The 26627-nt window shown below is 38.2% G+C and overlaps 3 protein-coding genes across 3 annotated transcripts; 1 reads left to right on the top strand and 2 right to left on the bottom strand.

Annotated features, from left to right (window-relative positions):
- Positions 1–6005: 6005 nt before the first annotated feature.
- LOC107624763 (1-phosphatidylinositol-3-phosphate 5-kinase FAB1B) lies at positions 6006–14918 on the bottom strand. Its single transcript, XM_016327220.3, has 11 exons — positions 12910–14918; positions 11758–12495; positions 11528–11681; positions 11073–11420; positions 9988–10845; positions 9563–9894; positions 9214–9337; positions 9022–9141; positions 7236–8738; positions 6776–7042; positions 6006–6661 (listed from the first exon to the last, which is right to left on the bottom strand). The coding sequence occupies exons 1-11, from the start codon at positions 13530–13532 to the stop codon at positions 6335–6337; spliced, it is 5394 nt and encodes a 1797-aa protein (XP_016182706.1). The 5' UTR covers positions 13533–14918; the 3' UTR covers positions 6006–6334.
- An 8535-nt stretch (positions 14919–23453) lies between these two features.
- On the top strand, positions 23454–24350 carry LOC148572952 (uncharacterized). Its single transcript, XM_088504611.1, has one exon. It carries the CDS (start codon positions 23454–23456, stop codon positions 24348–24350), a length of 897 nt encoding a protein of 298 aa, XP_088360737.1.
- A 499-nt stretch (positions 24351–24849) lies between these two features.
- Positions 24850–25353, bottom strand: LOC148572953 (uncharacterized). The gene has a single exon (XM_088505590.1). It carries the CDS (start codon positions 25351–25353, stop codon positions 24850–24852), a length of 504 nt encoding a protein of 167 aa, XP_088361716.1.
- Between the last annotated feature and the right edge of the window lie 1274 nt (positions 25354–26627).

The raw sequence follows: 26627 nt of genomic DNA on the forward strand, positions 1-26627 counted from the left end.
GGTTTAGTGCGTGTATAAGAAAGAATTTAATTTTGATGTAGTGTTAGTGTAAAGTAATTTTACGTATGCATTTAATTACGTAATGTTATATCAGTAAAAATAATTACTTTTTACATTAACTGCGTGAATAGTTATTCAAAAAAACAGATGCGATTGCACCATTGTATAAAACACTTTATATGGCCAGTGTATCAAAATTAAACTTAATAAATAATTAAAACTAAAATAATGCCATGTTTCTTAGTAAATTGTAAAAAGAATAAAAATAAAAGATATATTATCGAATTGATAGAGATTATTAAAATAAGGATTGAACGAAAATTATTAATTAATATTTGCTTAAATAAGTTTTGGTCTTTATAAAAATATGCATATTTTTGTTTTATTTTATATAAATTGTGTTTTTTGAGTTTGGTCTACGAAAATTTCAAAATTGTCTGTTTTAGTCTTATCGTTAATTTATTTCGTTTAGTATTAACGTGATAGGTTAATACTGATGTGTATTTTATAGATACTAAAATTTATTTAAATCTTAATAATTGCTAAAACTTTAACTTTAAAAGATGCTAATTATTTATGGACATAAGAGAGATTTTAGAAAAGGAAAGTGGAAGAATGGTGACTTCCTAATCACGAAGCAAAAGCATTATTTATGTGCATGCGTCCATGTATTATATTATTTTCTCTTGAATAAATGAAGGATCTTACTATTTTATTTTGTTAATAAATCACCCATTTATGTGAACACATAGACTTTGACAATGGTAACATCAAATATCTTATCTCACCAAAATGTGAAAGAAGAGTTGGTTGAAGTCCTTCTTGATATTTGTTATTTGAGGTAATGACCAAATCAGTACCCGAAAGATTCAAACGCTGACATTTTGGTACCTCACTATTGTTATTGATAAAATGGTCCTTAAAAGATTTTAAAATTTAACAAGCGTATCCACGAGTTCATCGGAGCACATTTCCGACAAGCACAGTGCTGACATGGCCACTGCATCTTGATGACACGGCAAATACCCTCCCTCCCCCCAACCCTAATTCTTCTCCTTCTCCTTCCTCCTCCCCAACGCACTCCCTCCTTCTCCTTCCTGAATGCATTCTCCCCCCTCCCCAACCCTAATCCTTCCCTCCCCCTCTCTAACTCTAATTCTTCTCCTTCTCCTTCTTCCTCTCCAACGCACTCCCCCTTTCCCCTTCCTGAATGCATTCTCCTCCCTCCCCAGCCCTAATCCTTCCTGTCGCCATCTCGTCGTCGGATCTTCTGCGTCCGCCAGTGTCTCCTTCGTAGCATTGCGTTGTTTGCACGTCTTCACCGCTGTCACCTTCACTGCTTGTATCTACTTGCTGCTAGCCCCTAGTCGTTGCCATGCCTCCTCTGTCTGGGTTCCATCTTGGCTCTATCGTGTCCTGCCCCCTCTGTGTCTGGTGTTCTTCTTCTATTCTTACTTTAGTGGTGTTTGTATTAAGTTTTATTTTATTTTATTTTGATTATTGTATATGAATTTGTTTGAGTTTTATTGTGATTAATCTTTTTGAATGATAATTTAACCTAAAAATTTGGGACAATTCATGATTTGGGACAACTCTGTTAATGTTGAGGTTGTTGTTGCTATGAATGGTGGTGTTGAGGGAGAGAGAGGGAAGTGTGCGTTGGGGAAGAGGGAGTGGTGGAGAGAGAGAGAGAGTGGTGGAGGTTGTTGTTGCTGTTGATGTTAAAGTTGTTGTTGCTGTGAATGGTGGTGTTAAGGGAGGAAGGAAAAGTGTACGTTGGGGAGGGGCTTGTGATGCGGCGGGGACTGCAATTAGGGAGAAGTGTGCATTGGGGACGGGGGCTGCAACAGGGAGGGAGAGGGAAGGGGAGGGAGTGTGCGTTGGGGAGGGAACTTTGGGGGTGGTTTGCCAAGTCACCAAAACACGGTGGTCACATCAGCACTGTGCTTGCCGGAAATGTGCTCCGGTGAACTCGTGGGTACGCTTGTCAAATTTTAAAATCTTTTAAGGACCATTTTGTTAATAACAATAGTGAGGTACCAAAATATCAGCGTTTGAATCTTTCGTGTACTGATTTGGTCATTACCTCTTGTTATTTTTACCATAACCTTTTATTGTTCTTGCAATAAATTATTATTGAAAATGTTAACTTCTTATTGAAGTAAAATTTTCAAGAAATTATAAATTGCCCGAAGTTAATAGTAGCTATGCATTTATAAATCAATGGCGTGTAGCAAAAGAGAAAAAAGATAATGGATTAAGATTAATAAGAATTGAAAAAGTTAATAGAAAATGGTCTTAATGGGTATATAAAATATATGTTTTTAGATATAATAATTTTATTGTTGGTAGATACTTTAAGATTCTCATGCTATCATAAAGTGTTTTATGGGAAAGAATGTTTTCAAAAGAATATGAAGGTGAAGCTATTATTACGAATATAGAATTAGTGCTTTAATTTTTATTGGAAAAATTAGAGGAAAAAAAAAAAGACATTGTGATTTTTATTGATAACAAAATTATAGTATGATGAGTTTGGAAAATTCTAAATTAATATTTGTGATGACTAAACATTATTAAACATTTAATTATAAAATTATTAATTTGATTTTCATCTAACATATGTTAATTAATAATTTTGTGTTGTAGGTTTTATAATTGGGCTGAAATAAAAAGAAAGATCCTAAGCCCAATAAATTAAAATTCAGCCCTATGTAATTCTTGTTTTGTGATTGTTGGCTGAAAAGGTTTTATCAGTTGGGCCAGAATAAATTTTGTTATTATAAGCCCAAAGAAAGCTTTTCTATTTGTTCAATGCTTGATCCAAAAATTCATCAGGAAAGCAAATGTTACTAATTGGGCCAGATTAAATTCCAATGTTACAAAGCCCAATATTATTTTGGTGAATGTTTCCAAACTTGGTCCGAAACCAAGTTTAAAGAAAAGCAAGTGTTACTACTTGCCTCCAACGGACTCCATTTCTCTCTTTGGATGGATTTCAAATTTAATTTAATGCATTGGAAACATAAGAAAAGAGAGAGAGAATTGATTTGATGGCTATTATGACTATGCACGCCTCTCAGCAAAGGGGAGTAGGAAACATGAGTGCACTTTTATTCTTTCTCTTTGCTACATTAATTATTTGATCAAAACTATTGAATATCTTCTTCTCTCTCATCTCTTTCTTGCTTCTTCTTCGGTCCTTGTCCAGGAAGCTATGGACGCTATGTTCATCTACCAAGAAAAAGAAGAAGTTGCATGCATCAAGACCATCAAGTTAATGATGGCAAGAAAACATACTAAAATAAAAATGAGCTGTGGCTGAGATTTTCACCAAATATGGTTAGATTTGGTGAAGTAATCTTGAGCTCTTTATGCTCAAAAAGGAAGGTGAAGATTCGGCCAGTAAGGGAGATTCTTGAAGCATAGCTTGTCTTTGATTTTGTTTAACCACCACAGGAAGTAGCTAGAGTGGCGAAGTGATGGTTGAGGCAGAGATTGAAGCAGATGAAGTCATTATCATCATGAAGTATCAAGGGCCAGAAATCCATCTTGGAGAGGAAGCCAAGGATGGAGAGCCCGGATTGATGAAGAGTGATGATCAAGGAAGGTCTAGAGGTAATTGCATGTTGGGTTTTGCATGGTTATCTCTTCTCTCTCTATGTGGCCGAACCGGTTCTGTTTGTTGAAGGAGAAAGAAGTTGGTTTGGGTGTTGGCTTCAAGTGTGGAGGCTTCCCTCTTCTTTAAAAAGAGAGAACAACCACTGTTTGAAGCAAGGAGAAAAATTTGAGAGTGCAAGGCACAGTGTTCTCAGAGCTACCTGAGCTAACAGTTTTCTCTTCTCCTTCAATGTACTCTGTTTAGTATTTTTTTGTTTAATTTTGTCATGTCTTGAGTCTCATGGAAAAAGGCAAACAGTGAGGTTTGTATGAAAAAGCCATAGAGCGGAAAAAGGCAGAGAGTGCAAAATTAAAAGAAAAAGCCATAGATGTCTTAGAGTTCCTTTGTTCATCTATGTTGTGTTTCATGATTCTATGGGAATCCCCTTGTAAGTTGGGTTAGCACTTTACAGTTTGTAATCAAGTTGATTATAGTGAAATTCCATCATTGTTGTGATGGAGACTGGATGTAGGCTGCACTGCACTTAGCAGCTGAACCAGGATATATCTGGGTGTAATCTTTCTTCTCTCCTACTACATCTCTGTTTTCTACTGCACAGGAGCAAAAACTAAAAATGTCTCGTGCCAAGTGACGAGACAAAAGAAAAATTCCCGTGTCCAGAGACGAGCTAAAAACAGAAAAGTCTCCTCTGAGTTCAACAAGTATTAGCAACAAAAAAAGGGGGCTAAGATTCAACCCCCCATTCTCTTAGCCACTGAAACCATCATAGTAAAGTGGTTAAATAGAAAAGAAAGTAAGTCTTGTGAGCAATGGAACCTAAAAAGTAAAGTTTATGGAATAAAGTATTTGGTACAAAATATTGAGATCAAGTTTAGGAGCACACCGGTAATTTTAAGACAAGAAAAAAAAAGAACAAATAAGACTATGACAAACAATAATTATTGGGTGAAATGGACCACATAAATATAAATGCATGATAATGAAAGTGGGATGAATGAGTTGAGTCTGTGAAACTAGAATAATATAAATGGTTAGTATCGTAAAATCATTTGGGAGAAAATCAAAGCAAAATAAATACAATATTTGGAGTGTTCAACAATAGACAAGAAAAGATTTATTTATGGTTTATCATGTAATTTTACCTATTGTTTGTTCGAAGGTCTATTTATGTCTTAGTTGTTAGTTTTCTAAACCATTTTAATGTGATGTGTATTTTATTTAATTTGTGTTTATTCTTAATAGCATTGTCAAAAGAGATAATTCACAAATTAAATCATTTCTCTCCAACTTTGGATCGAGTTTGTAGCGACGATCTAAAAAATATATATAAATGCAGAGATGCACATGGTCCGGTCCGGCTCGGATCCGAACATTTTAGAGGCTAATTTGGTGTGATTTTACCGGGTCTAGGGTCAGGTAAGGGTCTCAAAAATAGACCCGGTCATTATTTAGAGTCAAGTTCGGGTCAACACAAACCTGACTTCACCCGACTCAAGTACACCCTAAGGGAACTAAAAAAGGTATATATGTTTTAAATTAATTCCAATATTATGTTATATTAATTATAAGTTTATAAGCTTATTGTTTTATTTTTAATCATACATGTTGAATTAGAAAATAGATCAAAGAAATATCAAATTAGTATTTATAGACAAATTCAAGTTCAAATATGAATATCAACTTTTCGGCAACAAGTTTTTTCTTTATAAATAAATACATTATAAATAAGTTTTTTTTATAAATTATTGTTAAAGCTTTAAAGGCCTGATTTTCATCCGGATTGAACCTGATATAATTATAGTCCAAAAATATTTAAGTTTCATTGAGTTTAGAGTCGAATTAGGGTCTAAAAAAATAGATCTAGTATATATTTAAGACCGAATCTAAATTTTTACCCAGGCTATGTATACCCCTAGCAGAGAGTATATATGATAAGGTTTGGACAAAAGTACCAACCCCACCTTGGACCTTGGTATCTGCCTTTGATTCACTTAGGAATCTATTTGTCATGCAAATTACAATTTGTTTTCTTCCAAAAAAAATACATTTTTTTTAAATAGAATTCTGTTGATGTGGTTTTACTAATTAACTACTCTTCACCAAAAATTGGTAGTTTGTCATTAATTAAAACAATATTACAATAATGTTACATGACTAAATTATTTTAGTAACTAAATTCAATTAAGTTTGTTGAATAGTTTATTGGCAGAATAAAAACCAGTTGAAGGGAAAAAAAAAGAGATGCATAAGAAGAAAAAGAAAAAAGACTTTGTTAAACTTAGTTACAAAAATAACTTATTCATCCGAATTTTTCTAATTAAAATATCATATCATCATAGATAACTTCTGAAGGCAAGCAAATGAAATTTGAGATATTCAAGAGTTGAAATTGAATCTGTATACATTTATATTACTTGATTCTATAAAAAGTGACTAGTTTTTGTACAAAGGACTTCAATCAGAGGATATCAAATACTTTTACCCCTGACAAACATCATGTGGCTTCTAACAGCCCCCTTCTTTTTTTTTTTTTTCTTTTTTCTTTTTTGGTATTCTTCCCAAAAAAATAATAATTGGAAATATCTAGTTGAACAGATTACAATTGAACCAAAAGAATTCCTATATAATATGAGAAGGGGAAAAAATGAAAATGGAAATATGGGGTGAATAATATGACCCCAAATTGGAACTAGAATTTACACAAACACAGAATCATTCAACTGAGGACCTACCTTGAGTGTAATCTTCACCTAAATCAGACTGTGATGAACTTCCAACTATGGCTGGAGGTGACCACTGATCAGGAAGCATGAGAAAGTAAGTGGTCATCGCTTTCCGGAACCTTTTCTTGTACTGCTTTGGCGATATAATCGTCGGAGACGCATTCTTTGGCCCTCCGAGGATGCCGGAAGCCTTTACCCATGTTTCAAGATGCTTGTCCCATGTATACTGTCTCATGAAATCAATGATCCCAAGAACTAACTCATGCTTCTCTTCATCCACCCCGACGAGTAGCGAATAGTCCATTACATCAACCGACTGCCGGAAAAGGAAGAAGATAATGCTTAATTTACAAGAAAAGGTTCCCTCCTAAGCAAGAAACCAATAAGAGAAGGAAGAAGAATTTCAGAGTTAAGAAGTTTTGGAACTTACTGCAAGAAAGCCGGTATCATTCCAGACGGCTCGCTCTAACAACCGTTTTGCTTTGTTTCCCACGAAAATAGGAGAAGTCGGCATTGCTTCAATCAAGTTCTGGTCTAGCAGAACTTTGTTCCTCCCGTTAGGATCTGGATTGTACCGGGACCTGGAAGATCCTTTGAGATCATAAAGTCGCGTCACAGTCCTCCTAAACAGAAGATTCTCCATAACCAAAACATCCATCTTTGATTCTTTCCCTCCTTTGAGATGCTTTGATGTAATCTTTTCAACAGAAAGACATTACAAAATTTAGTGACTAAGATGATATGTGATACAAGATTACTGAATCTATGTAGGATCAGTCCAATTACCAATGATGTTAAAAGAGATGATCTATTGCATGGTGGTTCCATTTTTTTTCTTTTGAGGCTCTAAAAATCAAATTTAATCTAAAAAAGGCTCTAAAGACAAATACCTGGTATATGCCAAGAATCTTTGCGAGGCATGTCGGACTTCCTGAGCCAATGGATTCTGAAAGATATTTGAAGTATCCAGGCCCGAATTTAATGAATGATTCAAGCTCAGTTTTTGTTACTTGTTTAATGACGAATCGATCATCCAATGTTTTTGCAAAGAATACATTGCTCTTCCCACCTTGAGCTTTCCATTTCTTACAGCGACTCAAAGATCTTATATAATCAAACTCTGAAGGACAGCAGACCCTTCTTAAGGCTTCAAATCGCTTGGCATAATAACAAGTCACCAAATATCTTACTTTGCCGAGGGGACCATCTTCTCCGAAAGAAACTTTGGCATGCATCGTCTTTGAATATAATGTTGGGTCTAGCATCAACGAGTTACGAGATGGCATTGACAATAACATCTCCTCTACTGACCCGAAACTCTTTTGAAGATCAAAAGCTATTTCATCAGTAGAAGAGTATGACTGTAAGGTGGTTGATTCAGAAAAATATGATGAACCTAAATCACTCGCATCTTTCGGTCGCTCTACATCGTCATTCAATTGGGAATGGTATTCTGGTGACGTCAAGGCATAAGCTATAACACTTGAGGGTTCATCATCATATATTGGAATGACAGTGTCATTAACACCAATAGGCAGAAGCAACCTTGCACCACCTAGGAGTTCCAGATTCCAGAAGGATGATACATAAACCGGATTGCTGTCGACTAGTGTATCAAACTTTGTTGTACTAGAAAAAAGATTCTTGTTAAACTGGCGATAGAAGTTTAAGAAGGGCATTGCTAACCAACTTGAAGAGTCTTCCATGTTATCTTGACCCTTAGAAGAAAAGATACTCTTGTTGGCATTCTGGTCTTCAGCATGATCCCCAACACTGGATGCTTCTTTCAGCATCGAAGTTGTGGTAGCTTCTGCCAGAAATGAATCAGGCTGTGCCGAAGAGTGGTCTCCACCTGTCCATTTTGCATCAAGTGTATCAGACAAACTAGACATGAGAGACATTGGGCCTTCAGACATTGCTCTGCGAACACGCAATTCAGGTTCTAAGGGCTCAGATGGGTCATATATGCTTTTGCTGATTGGAAGATTAGGTTGGTCTTCTTTCTTATGGTTGGTATTTTTGGGCATGTCGATATCTCGATGAAATGCAACAGATTGGGAATCTTTTACATAACCCCCTCCTACTCCTCCAACACTTGGGCTTCTTTTCAGCTTTTTTGGATCACCATCAATAGAGTCAACACTTTTGAAGCGGCTTCCTGCTGTAGTGGTCACGCTTATCTGATTTTCATCATGTATTTCCTTATCCTCTGAACTTGTACTGCTTAAACCAGTTTCATCGCTAGACTTGAATAAGTTGACCCCAGTGATTAGGCGGCTATCCCACATATATGACTGGAAAAGTAACTGCCTCCGCAATCGATAAATTTCCAGAATGTCAATCTCAGGTTGGCCCTTTCTCTTTTCCTGGTTCAAAACCTTATGAAGCATTTCCTGATAAACAGAAAGAAACGATTAAACCCACAGTAATTAAATTCAATATAACTTCTTCCCCAATAGGACAACTAACATAACAAGATTACTAAAACAGGAAGAATTCTAATATTATAACAGAAATAAATGGTTTTATACATATAATGGTTACTAAATTAGTTATATACACAAGGACACTGCAGGGCACAGAACCTGAAAGAGTCAAGCTGTAAATTCGAGTACAATTACCAAAGAGCTCAAAGAGTCAAGCTGTAAATTCGAGTACAATCACCAAAGAGCTCACCTCAAATTCCAGTTTTTCCCTTTGCAACATTCCCTCCAGTTCAGCCCTTGATCTCTTCTCGCCTATTTTGCTAAGACCATTGAGTACCTCGGAGAATAAAACCTCTGCCCGTTTAACCATCTGTAACAACCAGATATTAGGTCCACTATGATACAACTAAAATTTAAGATCCAATACAAAAAAATACTGAACCTCATCTGATTCCTTTTGTATCCAATCCTGACTCCCATAATCAAAATCAAGTTTGTGTGGGGGAAGGTAGACTGAGTGAACATCAATTGATGCATATCGAAAGCAAGCGACCATATTCCCAAATCTGCACATGAAATGTCAGTGTGGTAATTAATTAATCTCAGCAATGATCAAAATCTATATTCATGCATGGCATAATAACACAAGTTTATATAGTTTTCATAATGCCACTCCAAACCTATTGTCCTCCATAAACACCATAGTTTTGTTATAAACAGGTAACACCTATAAAACTTGGACCAGATGCTTTGATAAGTTAAAACATGGAAATGGGGAAGACTATAACTACCCATAAAAACGTAGACAATCTCTGTGTAAAGAATGACCACAGCTTGCAACCCTGCTGGCTGCAGCATGGTTTGAGAAACTGAGCTCCAAAAATTTCCCAAATGATAAACCCCATGCGGCATCAGACATTACTATTCTCTGTGTAGCAGAAGGAAAGCCATTGATTCTTGGACACCGCAAGCATCTATGCCACATCCAAATCTTTCCCTCCCTTTCACCAGGAAGGAGAATTTCTGGTAGTTTCTTGACTGATATGGTAAGTGTTCCCTGTTGATGAGTATAACAATACACATGTGCTTCCGATGGCATTTCACAAGAATGGCATCGAAAACTCTGAAAATAAAGAGATTTGTTGTCAAATTGCTGCCATGATTGTAATATATATATATATATATATATATATATATATCCAGAACAAACCATTACCTGATCAAACAAATGGTCCCGAAGAAACCGACCCAGTGGTTTATCAAAGCTGCCATAATATTTGATTCGAAAGAGCTGGGATCTCTCACACATAGTTCCCTTCCACACGCACCGAGATGACAAAGACACCAAAATGCTTTGATGGTCAGAGGGTGATGGAGGAAACGCTTCTTCCTCAGGAACCTTCTCTTCATTTGTGATTCCAGCCTTCTCAGGATGGCTTTGAACATCTTCTGAAGATAACTCTAACACAGTTGATCGGTTTGTAGAGATTTGCTTGAGATCATTTTGCATAGTGTCAGCTAAAATGCCATGATCTAATTTCTCTGCAGGTCCATAACCATTTACAGTAGGATCATTCATGATTCCCAAAGAGTTGTTCACTTCAGGAGTTTCCTCCTTCAGGGGTTGTGTGGAGTCATTTGTGTATTTACTAGGAAGAATTTTCTCATTGTATGAACCTGGAATTGCATTTCCAGAAGCGACAATGGAAGAATAAAAGGCAGTTGTATGGCTGATACATGATGCAGATTGCAAAGATTCACAAGGATCATCATTAGGCAAATAGGATTCAGTACTGCTGACACTCTTAGTTCTCTGTGGTCCAGTTTCGGATTCAAGCCCCTGAGACTTTTCACTGCTAGGAGCAACGAAATCAGGAACTGTTGAGATTGACCTCTGAATGGTTGATGTTGTGTTAGGAAGAGGCAGACTGTTAAGCGGAATTTCTGGGAAGAAGACTCCTTCATCAGCAAGAAAAGATGTCTCCAAAGCCAGATGGTAAGCTGCAAAAACTGCATACTGAACCACATGCTTTACCTTCTTCAATTCTTCCTCATCAGCACCTTTAAGTAAAATCTGTTCAACGTTGTCAAAATTAGAAAAATATTAATGATGTGTAGTTGGCAGTAATGACAATTAAGTTATATTTTTTCCTTAAAAATGGCACATGCCTTGTGGTTGCTAGTGCACACACATTTTACATGATTTGTAATTTACAAGTTAAAGTCTCCAGAAGATTTTTTTTATAATAATAAAATAATAACAAAAAATTTTCTATAAAATAAGATTAGATTAGAACTTACTGTGCAACTCAATGGCTTTGGGCAGCCGTCAAAAAACATCAATGTTTTCATTGGTTTTTTACCACCTTGAGCAGCAGCACTGCTAAGATTTTCAACAAACTTTTCAACATGAAAAGCTTCACAGTATCCCAACTTTGGTGATGAAAGATGATCAATTGAAGGCACAATTTGAGTGCCTGTGCAACGTGCTATGCGCTCCAGAAGCGGCCTCTTGACATTAAGTACCAGAGATATGTCTTTTGCAAGAAGATATTCCTGTGCATATCGAGAGACTGATTTCTCTACCAAAAGGATATTTGGTTGATGAGATGCTATCTTTGCCACTGCCATCTTCAGATGGTCCATTTCCTATATAGAGAATGGAAATTCATTAACATGAACTCGGGATAATAGCATTTGCACCACAAAATGAGCAAGTTAATAAATAAATAAAATAAATGGATCGCAATTAAAACCTGCTGTAATAAGGTATCTACACTAGACAACAGATTAGCAACACGCTGGTACTCAAGAGCCCCTCCAAGGATCAACAAGCGAGGTTTATCAACTTTTGATGTCATGCGACGATGAGCCACATTCTTCTTACAAACAACTCCTTTAACAACCGTACTGTAAAAAAGAAAATCTGATAAGTATGATAATATAGAAATCACGTGCAGAAAATCAGATAAATTATAGCATTTACCTTTCAATGCGGCTGCCACATGCAATGCATTTGACTTTCACATTACCAGCTGGGTCCATCCCTCCACTTTTGCTAGTATCTGGCTTCAATAAAGTAGCAGCTTCCCACGAGAGAGATGTGATTATTTCCATCCAAACGTTTTCACCATTGTCTTCAACAGGTAGGTTTTCAACCTGTAACAGCTGAGCCACCAATGCCCTAAAATGTCCATCCACTACATTCTTCATTACCTTCTTCTGCTCCTCACTTGTCCTATCCTTGTGGCGATGCTCTCCACTTCCAAAACTGTTTGAATTGCGCAGATATCCCCACTCACCAATGGCATTCCCATTCCCGTCATTATCTTCATCATCTTCATCAACAAAAAAAGTTTCTCGCTCGTCTTCTGCATCTTCTGGTTCAGGAGGGAGCCAGAGAAGTCCATTATTTTCAAAATCAACAGGTTCAGCATCAACATCTTCTGAAACATATAGTGAGGAAGGTGCTTCATTTTCATATATATAAGGTTCATCCTCACTCTTCCCAACTGCTGTGTTTCTTTCTAAACCCTGTGTGTCGAATCCGTTCTCTGAAGTGAGATTTGCATTACCGTTATCTGCATCAGGATGCACTTTCTGCGAGCCATCAGTGTTGCTTATTCCTTCAAACTCAGCCTGTCCATAGTAGATATTCACCTGAGGATAATGTCTCATCTCAGAGTCTAACTGATATACACCATACTCATCCTCATCATCACTCCTAAAAATGCGCATACAAGCCACAATAATCTATTAGAAAAAGCAGCAGCCCTCATAGACATGGGATACTTTAAACACAGAAGTTAGTGATCAACAGAAAATGTGTGGCCTAATTAAACGAATTTCTAATCAATCCAGAAATAACATCCACATATTTAGATTGTTTGGTTGCTAATTAATCTCACATCCTTTGAAACAAAATGTTAATGTTATCAGTTATCAGATTTTGCATCTTGAATGCAGTCATAATTAGCTATAAACACATAGTTATTACACACTATTTTTTAGTTTGTCATAGGCACAGGAAGAATATGATTGGCTAAATACTATTTATATAAAATATAACACTGCATGGAACACGCCTAACTAAACAAATATATCAATGCTTTTGATGAAAACAAGAACCAGAAAATACCTGTTCATTGGGAATTCAAATTGCTTTTGTAATGGATCCCCTATGTCTCCTGCAAGATCATTCCTCCCCCCTAATGGAGGTGATAAACCTTCCCTATCAGTGTTGTTTCCACTCATAGGAGACTGATGCAAGTTCAGACACGGACCCTGTTGCATTTGTTGGTAAGGCCCGGCTGAATAAGGCATGGAGAAAAGAGTAATGTTAGTACTGTCAGCAGTGACACTGGTTTTACTGCTAACCGAGCTCAAAGTTGATAATGTAGCGCTGCAATCCAGATTGGAAACCTGTGTATTGTTATTAAAAGCAACTACTCCTTGCTCCCATTGCTTGTAACAAAAATTGCATACGCGAATCTTTTCCCACTCATCCCAAGGATTGATCTGGCTGGTAACTGGAGCAGGAATTGAGTTTGCAGTACACTTGTTACAGAAAATTCGTCCACAAAGGCGACAGTGGTGCCTTCGATTGAATAAGGTGAACTGGGAATCACAATCGTAGCATACCCTACAACTCTGATCAGGCATCCAAAAATCCCTGGACACATTTGCCGGCTCGGATCGCCTGGGAATCCATGATTTGATGACGTTGACAATATCAGAAAATGTCTTGTCTACTACATCCATTGACAAGCAATCTTGTTTCCCCACTCATTATGACATGCTCATTCGCCACTTACAGCCGACCACATTCAAAATGGGAATCTAATCCAAAATAAGGAACTAGAATCCCAAAATGGATACAATCAATCCCCAAGATCCAAAGCTACTGCGGCTGTTAATGTATATAAAACTCAGGGACGAACCCGTAGAATATTTATTCCTTCTATATCCACAAACAATCCCTGGTGTTTTTAGGGTAATTTATGTTCCTCCATTCCAGTCTATGAAAAAACTTCATCAACAACTACACTCTTCAAGAACAAGACCAACGGCACCTCTATCAAACCTTTGGAATTCGAAATTCACAAAAGGAAGCCTACTTATCAGAGTTTTCAGTTCAACTCTTCCGCGGATCACTCTTCTATTACTAAACAAGGTACTACAACATAACTAACTGTATATCTAAACCAACCCAAGTCAAATTAATAGAATGATGAAACAAATCAACAATCACTGAATTTAAAAGAGAGACAGAGCTCATACCAGGGTGAAATCCTTTCCATACCATCATCACATACAACTGGAAAAAAAAAATATAAAACACACCTCAATAGAAATTCCAACTCAAAAATGTTAGACTCAGACTCATCTCTCCTCAATCATTCCACTTCTTCTCCCCATTGCAAAGAACAAACCCATCAACCAGGTGGCAAAGATGGTTAGCAAGATGCAAACTTTTCAAACCTTGGAGGGAATAAGAAACCACAATTCCTGAAGCAATATTCAAGAAAATAACCCTTGTTGACCAATATCATGGAGAATAGAGTTCCATTAAATGCTGATCAAAAAGTCCTCATTGAAACCATATTCAAAAGTCACAATCAGATCCAAACCAATTGCACCAGCTCCCAAAAACACAGGGAATTGGAGAGAGCATTGAAGAACGTAAAAGGTGGAAGAGAATTATCTATTCAGGGAAACAAACACCGACTCAGAAACGATCCTTTTGGCTTTTGCAGATTGAATCTTCAACGGCTTCAAAATTTGATCTTGATCATGAGCATGATCATCATAAGAATCGTCATGGCACAAAATGTGTCTACGATTAATATCAGATAATCCAAGAAGACGAAGAAGAAGAAGATTCACAACAATAATAATAACAATAACAATAAAAGTAATTAACAATGATTGATTGGATTGATAGCTGCAAGAATTCTGTTCCAACTTTGTGGAACTTTATTATCCGTTCGCAGAAATCTGAGGAAAAAGCAAAAGGGATTATTGGGAAATATTTGGGGCTTGGAATTTTGTAATGGGAATTTTTGAGTGATGACTTGTTTCCATTTTCTCTTTCTCTTTTGGTTCCATCATTTTCTGATAAGAAAGGAACTTAGTAGTTGTGTTGTGTTTTCACAATTTAATTGCCATTTTTTTTTCTTTTTTCTTTTTCTTTTTCTTCTGTGACCCCAAGACACAGACCTCACCTGTGCATGACAAATTCAAATTTAGCAACTCAGAATTAAAACTAATATTCCTCTGTATTTTTTATTTATAAGAATAATAATATAATATTTTATTAGTATGTCATTATCATCTTTAATTATATTTAAAAATATTTTTTAGAATTTAATTTTAATACATATAAAATATTTTATATACTTGTTTAATTATATGACAGTAAAAATAATTAATTTTACTGTCATATTGTTATATAATTAAATATATATGTAAAATTATTGTCAAAATTAAATTTATATTATTGTCATATAGTTGAAAGAATTTGGTTGTTATCTATTAAGATAAAGAACTTATTTGGATGAATTTAAAAAAATTAATAATTTAAGTAATTTTTTAAAAATTATAAAAGTAATTTAATATTTACATATTTTATGTAAAAAAATTTTATTTATAAATTATGTTTGAATATAATAATATAAAAAAAATTTAATTATTTATTATGTTAAAATATTTTTTAAAAAATAAAAATAATTGTATCTTATGTTCACTTAAAATATTTTGTTAAATACGCTAAAATTTAAAAAAAAAAAAAATATATATATATATATATATATATATATATATATATATTATGTTATAAAAAAATTTATTATTATTTAATGACATCTTAACAAATGCATACAAAAAATATAAATTTATTTTGTAGGTTACTGTATAAAATTATTTTATATAAAATCTTGAATTTATTTGAATAATATTCAAGGTATAATATATTACAATATATTAATAATTAATGCCTTTTTTGTGTCTATAATTAATGCATTTTAATTGGACTAAAAAATTACTCTCTTTTTGGGTCCATTAATTCAGGGTTTAATTTATGTCCTTTTGTGCATGTTTTGTTGATAAAAGGCAACAGCAGTAATTCGTCTCCGCATGACTAGTCAAAGTGCACAAAAAGGTAGGTTTAGAAAGTCAAGATGAACATTTGATTTCACATAAAGAAACCTACAATTCCATTAATGCCCCTCTTGTTTATAATTAAAAAAAAAAAAAAGAATTTTTCTAACTTATGTTCTAAGAATATAGGTTAAATATACCATAAAAAAATATTTTATAAAACTTATTGTAAAAGTTAATTTTTTATATTTTCAATGCATTGAATATAGAAATTATTTTAGATATAAAAAAATGGCATTTTAGTTAAATATTAGTGTTTGTAGTGTTTTATAGAGATGTGGAGATGTCAGAAATACTGCTCAATACACAGGTTTTATGTTAGCTTTTCGTAAAATGAAAACAGCTTTATCAGAGATTTCTAACAGAGATTTGTCACGTGTCGTGTTCCCAGACAATACGCAGGTTCCATGTTAACGTAGCAGAAATTCTGCGCAAATTTTCGAGACAACTTTATTAGAGATTCTCAGTAGAGATTCGCCATGTGGCAGCTGCAGAGCAACACGCAGCATCGTGATACTTGTTATAGAGACTCTCCGCATGTTCCCAAGGTGCATTGATCAGTGGCTCCATACACGCGAAAGCCACGTGTCTCTATCCAAGCAACATGCAGGGTGCGTGGAGTCTGGTAACGTCCTTCCGCCACGTGTCGGCCATGCAACAGCACGCAGGTAACGTGTTGACTGCTGTCTCCATGCAAGAGGCAAGCCTTGCTCGGGAAACAGGTGTCATTTATTGTTTAATTTGGGTTCCTGTGTATAAAAGCGAAGGAGGAGTATGGCTTGGCTTCATTTCATTTTCGTTCCCCTTCACTTTACCATACACTCTAATCTCATCAAGCCATAGTCATTAGCAGCAACGGTTTTTTTTTTTTTTTTTTCAATTTATTGTGCTAGAAATAGTTAGTTTTAGAGTTGAAAGTAAGATTAGAACATCTAAAATGGTACGTGATTATATGTCTGCAGAACATCATATCATCAACTATTTAGGACATCCTAACTATGTAAGTTTATTATTTTCAGTTAATTTATTAGTATTTATTTGGTTAGCATTAGTTTAATAGTTTGTCACTATTTATTTGAATAATTTTTATCTAAATGATTTTATTAATGAAATTAATAAAAAATATGAATGTGAATAATAAGAAATTTGAATTTTTGTAATTATTATTTATTTTATTTTATTTTCTATTATTAATTTATTTTTTCTGTTATTTATTAAATTAATTCCTTTTGTGGTTGAATATTACCAGGTTAATAGGAATTTTCTGCCTCGTAAGCTTGATCAGCCAGAGACGTGGTATCTAGCAGTTGACCAAGCCTTACAAACCACCGGATTCTACTAGCTCTTGAGAGTTAGAGTGATCAGAGGACATTCCGCGATACTATCTGCTCTTGTGGAAAGGTGGCGGCCGGAGACACATACGTTTGTAATGCCAGTGGGTGAGGTTACAGTGACACTAGAGGACGTGTTACACATATTCGGCCTACTGATCAATGGAGAGGTTGTGACCTGTTGGACCAATAGTAGTCCCGATTTCTTGGTCACCCAGAGTCTCGCGATATTCGGCAGCGAACCCATGGTGAGCAATTTCTCCAAAAGCTAAATAAAGCTTTCATGGGTTCTCCATATTAGAGACACACAACCTTTAAAAACATGGGAGTTTGTTAAGCGCTATGTTAGGTGTCACATCTTCTGTCGGTTGGGTACCACCCTCTTCACGGATAAGTCAACGGCATATGCTCACGCGAAGTATCTACCACTACTCCAGAATTTTAATCAAATCGGCAATTACAGTTGGGAGTCAGCTTGTCTCACGCACCTTTACATGTCATTGTGTCATGCATCACGGTACGATTGTAAGGACATGGATGTCCCACTTGATTTGTTGTTTGTTTGGGCATGGGAGCGTATGTCGTGGCTTATGCCCATTCCCCGACAGTAGCTTGCGCCGACTGATAAATCGGTGGCACGTAGGTAATCGTAAATAATTTATTGGAATTTAATTTGAATGTTATTTATGTTTTACTGGCAAGATGTAATTCAAACTCTATGAATAATGTTCTGTGTTGCAGATGGAATCATCATCCACAGACCCGAACATGGATGTCTACGAGCGTGGCGTCTATTAGGTACGTAATCGACTTTATGGAAGAGATAAGTATGGGTTTTGAGGTTTTTTTGTTATAATTTATGGTATTATTAATAATCTAATGGCCCTTGCAATATTTTGTAGTTTGTCTGGAGGCCATATGTCAGCATCATCATACCTGCCAAACTACACGTACACCTTGATGTCTGTGACACGGTAGGGCCATTGGTATCATTCGAGTGTGTCGAATGGCTTCTTGCAGACTGAGTGATTTTACAACTGCAACCAAAAAATAACCTTTATATTTTACGTATAGGTGGGTCCCGTCAACCTGAACCAGCGCCTTGCAATATTTGAAAGCTCTTATGCATGGATTGAAACTCCATAATACCCGATGAAGTATCCTAACACCGTCCACCTCTTGACTCCCGTTGTACAGGGATCGTGTTTCGATTTAAACTTGTGAACCAAGCATCTTCTGAATCATTGCCAAGAACCACAACGGCAAAGTTTGGTAAGATTCTTCCCATCCACTGAAAACCTTGGCTATCGACTTCTACTTTGCCTACCAAGCCTTCCGGTAACTAATAGTGTAGTTGAATCTTGTCTTGACTTCTGCAATTATAGATTTGACTTTTATGGATGAGTCAGATTCGATCAATGGCTTCATAGCCTTAGCAATCGTGTCTGAGTCTAACTTGGAGTGATCTTATGAGATCGTTCCCATGGAACACGTGTGCTTCCCGTAGTATCTCCAAATCTCCCAACAGGCTTTCTTTTGTATCAAGCTGGCTCGGATAAGGCAGTCGCACCCACATCCATAAGTCTTGCCCTTTGCATAGAACGTCTATGGCTCGGATTCATAAACAATGTAATTGACTCCTCTGGAAATAGTGTAACTCCGAATTACCACAATGACTGATTTTTTTGAACCGTATTCTATTCTGATTCTAAACTCCCCATCCTCAGGATTAGCAACACCTATAAGAAAACAAATTTATCGCTCATCAATCCGTTAAAACCAAATCAAGTAAACATATTACCCACTGCTCATGTACCTATGTTTGTATATTCAGAAAATTCCGGTGCATGCATGGCGCAAAATCCAAGCTATGCATAAAAGGTGGAACGTCCATCGGTTGACTAACTGCGGCTGGAACCACTAAAGTTTCCGCCACTGCCTCATCTCCCTCATCGTCGTCCTCGTCCTCATCACCGGCTTCGAACTCCTCATTGCTATCATTGTTCATTCCCAAGTACGCTCAGCTCTGTCATCTTGTACATCTGTGTCATGTTGAACCTCATCCGCAGCTATATGCTAAAACTCAACATATAACTCAATCATCGGGTATTGCACCTGAGTTTGCTGGTGAATATGAAATATCCACTGAATACTTGTTTCTTCGACGATTGGCATAACCTCAAACTGTATCAGGCCGTCAAATATGACAACCAGATTCTTGTAGAGAATGTTGTCACCCTCTTTAAAATATCAGCCTCTATACTTTGACAGAACCCGTACTATAGTTCCGCAAATATTATAATGCACGGAACCACAAATAAAAATGTATTCTCACACGCAAAATTCACCCCCTCATATGTATTTCGTATGACCTCACCGTTGTGGTAAACTACTATATTTGCAATGCCCTCCATCGCACCGACCTTGGAGAAAAACACCTCTCACACAATAAAAAAATGGTTACGACTTACGATCTTTGGTTTTTATAGGCAGAAGACTTAACTCGCAGGTTACGTGTTGCAACGCCATCTAACCAGTGTCTGTCACGTGTAAAATACGCAGGATGCGTGTTGCTTGCCAGGCTGTCCCGTGTGAATCACACATGATGCGTGTTGAATGGATGTGCGCCACGTGTCAAACACGGATGGTGCGTGTTGTGTTTGATTTGGACAAGTGTCCAACACTTGGGTGCATGCTGAGTCAATACATTACCTGCGTGTTGTATCTACACCAAAAACTTCCATTTCCAGCAAAAACACAACTCTTTATTCCATATTAAAATTCTTTAACCCATTAAATACATAAAAAAATATTATTATTATATTTTTAAAATGTGCTCTTAAAATATAAGTTAGTTAAATCTTAAAAAAATTGTATTACTTTTGATTAAGACTTCTTTTATACGCTTTTTACTTTTGATTCATAAAAATACATATAAAATAGGAATAATTCACTTTAATGAAATCAATAGAGTTTAAAATTATTCAGATATTTTAAATCAAAATTGATTGTACACCTTATTTTAGAAAAAAAACACACATATATATAATGGTTAATTTTAATGATAGTTTTTAGTATATATTATTTTTATTTTTTTGAAAATGATCAATAATAATAAATGAAAGAAAATAATATAGAATGATAATTAAGTATTGGAAAGCATACAATAATGTTAGAGAAATAAAAAAATAGCCATAACTTATCTTATATAACATTTATTAATTATTATAACAATTAATAAATATTAAATAAAATAAATTCTAATTTTTGGCTAATTCTTTTTTGTTATCAAATATTTTCGAAAAACATATATAGTCCATATATATATATCATAATAAGATCATAACAAGCGAAATTTTTCAATTGTAGTAAATGGAAGTGATTTATTTCGATTATTTTTAAAATGTATTTTAGTATAATTTGAAGAAACTTGGTTTAATTTAATATTGTTCCATTTTTATTTTGTTAGTTTATGCTAATTCGAATTTATCATATTTGATTTATATGTAATGAATAAAATTGAATTATTTAAATTCAATTTATATAAATGTATTTAAAGTAGGTTGTGTAATAATCAATTCTAATTTAAAATATCTGTATAATTTTAAATTTTATTTATTTTATATTAAGCTGAATTACTTATGCAAAATAGTGCGTATAATGTTTTCTCTTTTAATATATAAAACTAGCAGCAGCAGCCGCACAGTAAATCATTAGGATAAAAAACGCATTTAAGCCATGGAAAGAAGTATATTACGCATATAAGTCAAACAAGAATCTGATGCAAGAATCAGCCAAAGTAAACTATTATGTAATTCGAAACAAGTTTATTAGAATTACATTCGTTAATAATTCGAATCAATACAGATCAAATTATTCCAAAGCATTGCCTACAAGTAATTCGAATTAACTTGGCACGAATTATAAAAGCATAATTCGAATTGTATCAATTCGAATTAGTAGGACGACGTGAGTAGTACGAAGTTCGAATCAAGTTGATTCGAATTACTCACTTTGCGAAACAAATGGTAATTCGAAACGAGTTAATTCGAATTACAAGGGAGTGGCTTATATAAGGAGTTCGAATCAAGGTCATTCGAACCAGTTTTTCATTCTCATACCTCACCAAATCCCAGAGAAAACGACCCAGAATCGGTCCGAAAAAGACTGGAGCGGCAAAGTCAGGCAATGGGGGACGATCCGGGAAGGCTGTATCGACTGGATGGAGTTGCTCATATCGCCGGGGTGATCAACGAAGAGGTTAGTGGTTTTTGATAGTGGTTTATGATATTGGTTTATGTTAGTGGTTTATGAAAGTGGTATTGCAAGTGGTTTATGTTAGCTATTTTGCATGCGGTTTTATTGGCGGTTTATGTTAGTGGGTTGGGTTAGTGGTATTGCATGCGGTTTATTCTAGTGTTATTGTTTGCGGTTTTGATGGTGATTTATTTTAGCGGTTTAGGGTGGTGGTATTGGAGGTGGTTAATTGAGTGGTTTTGCATGTGGTTTTCGTAAGTGGATTTGCATGTGGTTTATCTTAGTAAATTTTTATGCGGTTTTAGTATGCGATTTTGCTAGTGGTTTACTACAATTTGCTTCTGCATGTGGTTTTCAGAAAAGGTCAATGTTTGCAGTTTTCGTAAGCAATTTTGGTAGTGGTTGACTATATTTGCTATTGCATGTGGTATCTTTTTCTTGTTTACGTCGTGAATTGCATCTGTTAGTGGTGTTGTAAATCGTTCTAATTATGCGGTCCATGTAATGCGCAGCCCCGGCGTTGCATATCGAGCATGCGGCGGCAGCAGGGGATGCGACTCGATGAGAGGTACGTTCCGTACTTGCAGATGGCCGGATTATACCATCTTGCGAGACTGAACGACATATGGTTCCGATTGGACGTGCCCCTTGTGAGTGCCTTCGTGGAGAGGTGGCGTCCGGAAATGCACACGTTCCACATGCCGTTCGGAGAGTGCACGATCACACTTCAGGACGTCGCGTACCAGTTAGGGTTGCCAGTGGATGGACGTTACATCAGTGGTTGCCTGATAGACTTCCACGTATACATAGAGGGTGGCAAGCCAGCTTGGCAGTGGTTCCAGGAGTTGCTCGGTGTGTTACCTCCCGCGAACCAAATACAAAAGTTCGCAGTGAACTGCACCTGGTTCCAGGAGACTTTTGGAGAGTACCCCGAGGGGGCTGATGAGGAGACGGTGAGGCACTTTGCCCGTGCCTATATCATGATGTTGTCGGACACCCAGCTGTTTGCCGACAAGTCCGGCAATCGTATTCACATCAGATGGCTACCGTTTGTGGCTAGGCTTGAGGAGATGGGTGGCTATAGCTAGGGGTCGGCGGCACTAGCATGGTTGTACCGGTGCATGTGCCGAGTGGCCAACAGACATGTCGTGAAGTTAGCTGGGCCGTTATAGTTACTTCAATCTTGGATCTTTTGGTGGTTTTCTGGTTTTAGGCCTGCTGAGTATGATGCGTTTAGCTGGCCCCTTGCCTCGAGGTACCACTATCGTAGTCTACTATTTATCTTTATTTTATTTATTTTCAGTTTCGCATGCAATTTTATGCCTTTTAGAATCATTCATGAATGCACTACCATGTTTAAATTCCTATGCAGGTGGTCAGGTTACAATCTTGGGGTTAGTGAGAAGGGACATCGGTGCAGATGGCTCGACTGAGGATCGACATGTTACAGGCTAGGGATGTAAGTACGCTAAGCTCCTATGTATAGTTAGTGCTTTGTTCAGTTTATACGGTTTAACGAATTTGTTAAATGGATTTGATTTGCTTTTTTTAGTTTATATGGATGCCCTATAGCACACCCGACGTCCTTCAGGTTGTCCATCCGAAGGTCTTGGAGCCTCGTCATACGATGTTATGGCGGTGTGTGACGTCACTGATATATTTTACGGTGGTTGAGTGGTATCAGGTTGATAGAGTGTTACCGCAGTTCGACGGCGTACAGCCTCCCCCGCATCCCACCCTGAACATCGACTTCTTGATGTAGAAGGACGGGAGAGGAGGTGATCGTTGGTTCCCGTCCCATTTACAGCATTGGCATCTTCATTGGGAGACACGTGCGGATCACGTGTTACGGTTCGACATTGTTGCTGACCTGGGACCCTCACATGAGTTCTTGGACTGGTGGCATCAGCACGGAAAGAGGTTCTTGTCACCTGAGATGTACTTGGGGGATCCGAGAGGTATTCCTATTCCGGTTGAGGCGACGCAGAGGGGTGCCGGCCGAGTACCTGATATGGACCGAGTTGACGACGTTTCTGACAGGCGTCGGGTTGAGAGGAGAGCTCAAGTCGGGACACGCCGTAGCCAGCGTGAGTGGAGGTGGCTGAACCAGGCTATGGAGGAGGGTGATGAGACCGGTAGGGGCGGTGGTCGACGACGAGGGCGTGGAGGCAGGAGGAGGGGGGCTGCTCCTAGGCAGGATCTGCCTGATCGTGGTGAGGATGCCGCTGGAAGAGGGGCTCCAGTGGGGGGTGTTAGGCTCGCTCATGGCGGACATGGTGGAGAGTGGTATGGATCCGGTATGGGAGATCCATCGAGCCATGCTGACGCTAGGCTTGGAGTGGGGCCGCTCGGAGATTACTTCGTTGGTGTTCCCGCTGACGACCAGACACTTCAGGAGAGTACGCCATGGGTGAGTCTGGGATCCATGTTTTCAGACTTTCTTGCCGGTGATGGGATTGGTGCGGATTTCGGTGGATCACATTTCCTAGATGAGATTACCATCATCATGCAGGAGGATGAGGCTGCCCGTCGACGGGGTCAGACGACGGGGACACAGGCACCGTTAAATGTCGATCTGAATGAGCCTCCCTCCATGGCACCTGTTCATACTTTCGCCTTGGGTGGGACCCCACCATCGGCACATACTGCTGGGTCACATTCAGTTGCCGGGCCGTCCTCATCCAGACCCGTACATGTCCAGCCTAGGACGCCTGCACAGCCACCCCCGGAGGACGAGGAGGACGAGATCGAGGATGAGGAGCCGCTTATCCGGAGAGGTCATAGGACACGGGTTCCACGTCGTTGCTTCACGGGGTCGCACATCTTTAGATGATATGTGTATCGTGGTGTATGTTATTTGTGGTATCAGTGTTATATTTTATTTCGTTAGTTCATTAGTTCATGCATCAGTGAGTTTCATATTGCGTTATTTTGTATCAGTGACTATGAAAACATGTGTACATTGCTTATGTAACTTATTTCCATAATTAGTAAGACATTTAACATACGTGTCTTTTACGACTACAATTTTTCAGCACTGAACACCGACTACTTATCAAACCTAGAACATCATTTTATAAAAAAAAAAGTACATATGATCAAACTAATACAAATAAGAACACAAATCTAGACATTCCTATTCATTTTACCCTGTATGGCTGGGTCCTCCGGCCTGTGGACAACTCCGACGAGTGTGTCCGGGTTGCCTACAGAGGCCACATATCTTGGGCCGGTTCAGATCTGCCTCATCCATATTGGTCCGTATCCGAGTGGACCTCGGACGAACCTCCCTCGCACGCCTCTTGTTTGGGTCCGGTATAACGGTCGGCCCATCATATGGTGGCCAGAAAACCCTCCGGAATGGGAGATGTGAATCCCATCCGATATACACTGAAAACCGAACTAAGGCGATACACCTGGTGGACGTATGGCTGCCAAGTAACCCGTGAGTAGGCACAGCATGCCAATGCGTGCGGACACGGAAAATGAAGTGCCTGGAAGTATCCACAATCACATGTCTGAGAACCTAGTGAGACCCTATAGCTACTCAATGAGAAGGAACCATTCGGAGTCGTCTCTGCCACGGTGTACTCCGAGTTATCCCTGTCATATACAGTCACGGTGAAGCACCTAGCCGTCTTCAGATTGGCCTCGATACACTTTATCAGGTGTTGACTGAATTGTTGTCCGGTACTCAGCTGGGCCTCGGCCTCCCTCCCCTTGCGGACAAATAGTTCAGCCAACCTTCCGTATGTGGCCTTCACCAGCGAGCACACAGAGAGGTTCCTGACACCCTTCAGGATTGAGTTCACACACTCAGAGATATTGGTCGTCATGTGCCCGAATCTGCGCCCCTCATCACAATACTGTGTTCACAACGAATACTCAATCCGGTTCGCTCAGTCACACATTGCCGGATTCTCAGAGCGCAGAATGTCAAACCAGTAATCGAACTCGACTTCGGTCTTGGCATATGCGGCGTTCACAAGAACCCTCCGAGCGTCTTTGCCCTTGAAGGTGAAGGCGAAGTTTGATGCTACGTGTCGAATGCAGAATGCCCGGTATGCAGCCGGAGGTAGCCATCCCCCATCAGGAGCCTCAAGCACGGCCTTGATGCCGTTATGCCTGTTCGAAATAACTAGCAGACCTGGCTGCGGTGTCACGTGCTGACGGAGGTGGGAGAGAAAGGAGGACCATGACTCAGCATTCTCACCTTCGACTAGTGCAAATGCCACAGGGAGTATGTTGGAGTTCCCGTCCTATGCAATCGCGACAAGCAACGTTCCCCCATACTTGTCATATAGATGGGTGCCGTCAATACTCACCAACGACTTGCAATGACGGAATGCCTCGATACAAGGTGGGAACGTCTAAAACAGCCTGTGAAAATAAGCTTGAGACTCGTCCAGCTGTCCCCCAACTCGAACAGGGCTAGTCCTAAGGACTGCTACAGTACCAGGCATGGTCAACTGGACTCCTAACACCCACCTAGGGAGCTCGTTGTACGACTCATCCCAGTCACCATAGATGACGGCAACAGCCTTTTGCTTCGCCAGCCAGACCCTCCTGTACATCGGCCTGAACCCAAAGTGTGCGGCCGTGGCATTTAGGAGCACCTTGATGTTGACGGATGCATCAGCCCTAACCATTGGCATAATGAATGTCGCTATCACATGATAATCCAAACTCCTATGGTCGCTGGAGATAGAGGTGGCGAGACACGTATGCGGTCCGTTGTACTGTTTGACTTCCCAAATGCCCTTGCGCTGCCGGAGACTCAACCGAATCAATCATGTGCACCCATTCCCAAACTCAGAACACTTTCCCATATACCGGCGATAGTCAGACTCAACTACCTTGTACTGTACCCCTCGGTGGATGCTGTAAGTCTTCACATTCAACAGGGTCTCATCTTTATCCTGAAATTGCTGACTAACTTGGAACTCTGTCATACCAGCAGACCCTTCCGCATCTCTAGCGCCAAATCCAGTAGGCTGCCCAGGAAGCCCATCCTGCCTCATGGCATCCAGGTCCAATGATGAAAAATGGGGTGGGTATTGCTGTGTGCCAGAGCTAGATCTACCTGCAGTCCCTCTCGGGTCACTCGCTC

This window comes from Arachis ipaensis, chromosome B2 (genome assembly GCF_059453495.1).
Source record: "Arachis ipaensis isolate K30076 ecotype BB chromosome B2, ASM5945349v1, whole genome shotgun sequence".
In the NCBI taxonomy this organism is placed as follows: Eukaryota; Viridiplantae; Streptophyta; class Magnoliopsida; order Fabales; family Fabaceae; genus Arachis; species Arachis ipaensis.

What these genes read in the sequence shown, in the direction of transcription:
- LOC107624763 (XM_016327220.3), bottom strand. Translation starts at nt 13,532, where the DNA reads ATGGATGTAGTAGACAAGACATTTTCTGATATTGTCAACGTCATCAAA. An exon ending in TAGATACCTTATTACAGCAG is followed by an intron (nt 11,421 to 11,527) that starts GTTTTAATTGCG and finishes TTCTCTATATAG; the next exon opens with GAAATGGACCATCTGAAGAT. An exon ending in GGGACCATTTGTTTGATCAG is followed by an intron (nt 9,895 to 9,987) that starts GTAATGGTTTGT and finishes CTTTATTTTCAG; the next exon opens with AGTTTTCGATGCCATTCTTG.
- LOC148572952 (XM_088504611.1), top strand. Translation starts at nt 23,454, where the DNA reads ATGTACTTGGGGGATCCGAGAGGTATTCCTATTCCGGTTGAGGCGACG.
- LOC148572953 (XM_088505590.1), bottom strand. Translation starts at nt 25,353, where the DNA reads ATGACGACCAATATCTCTGAGTGTGTGAACTCAATCCTGAAGGGTGTC.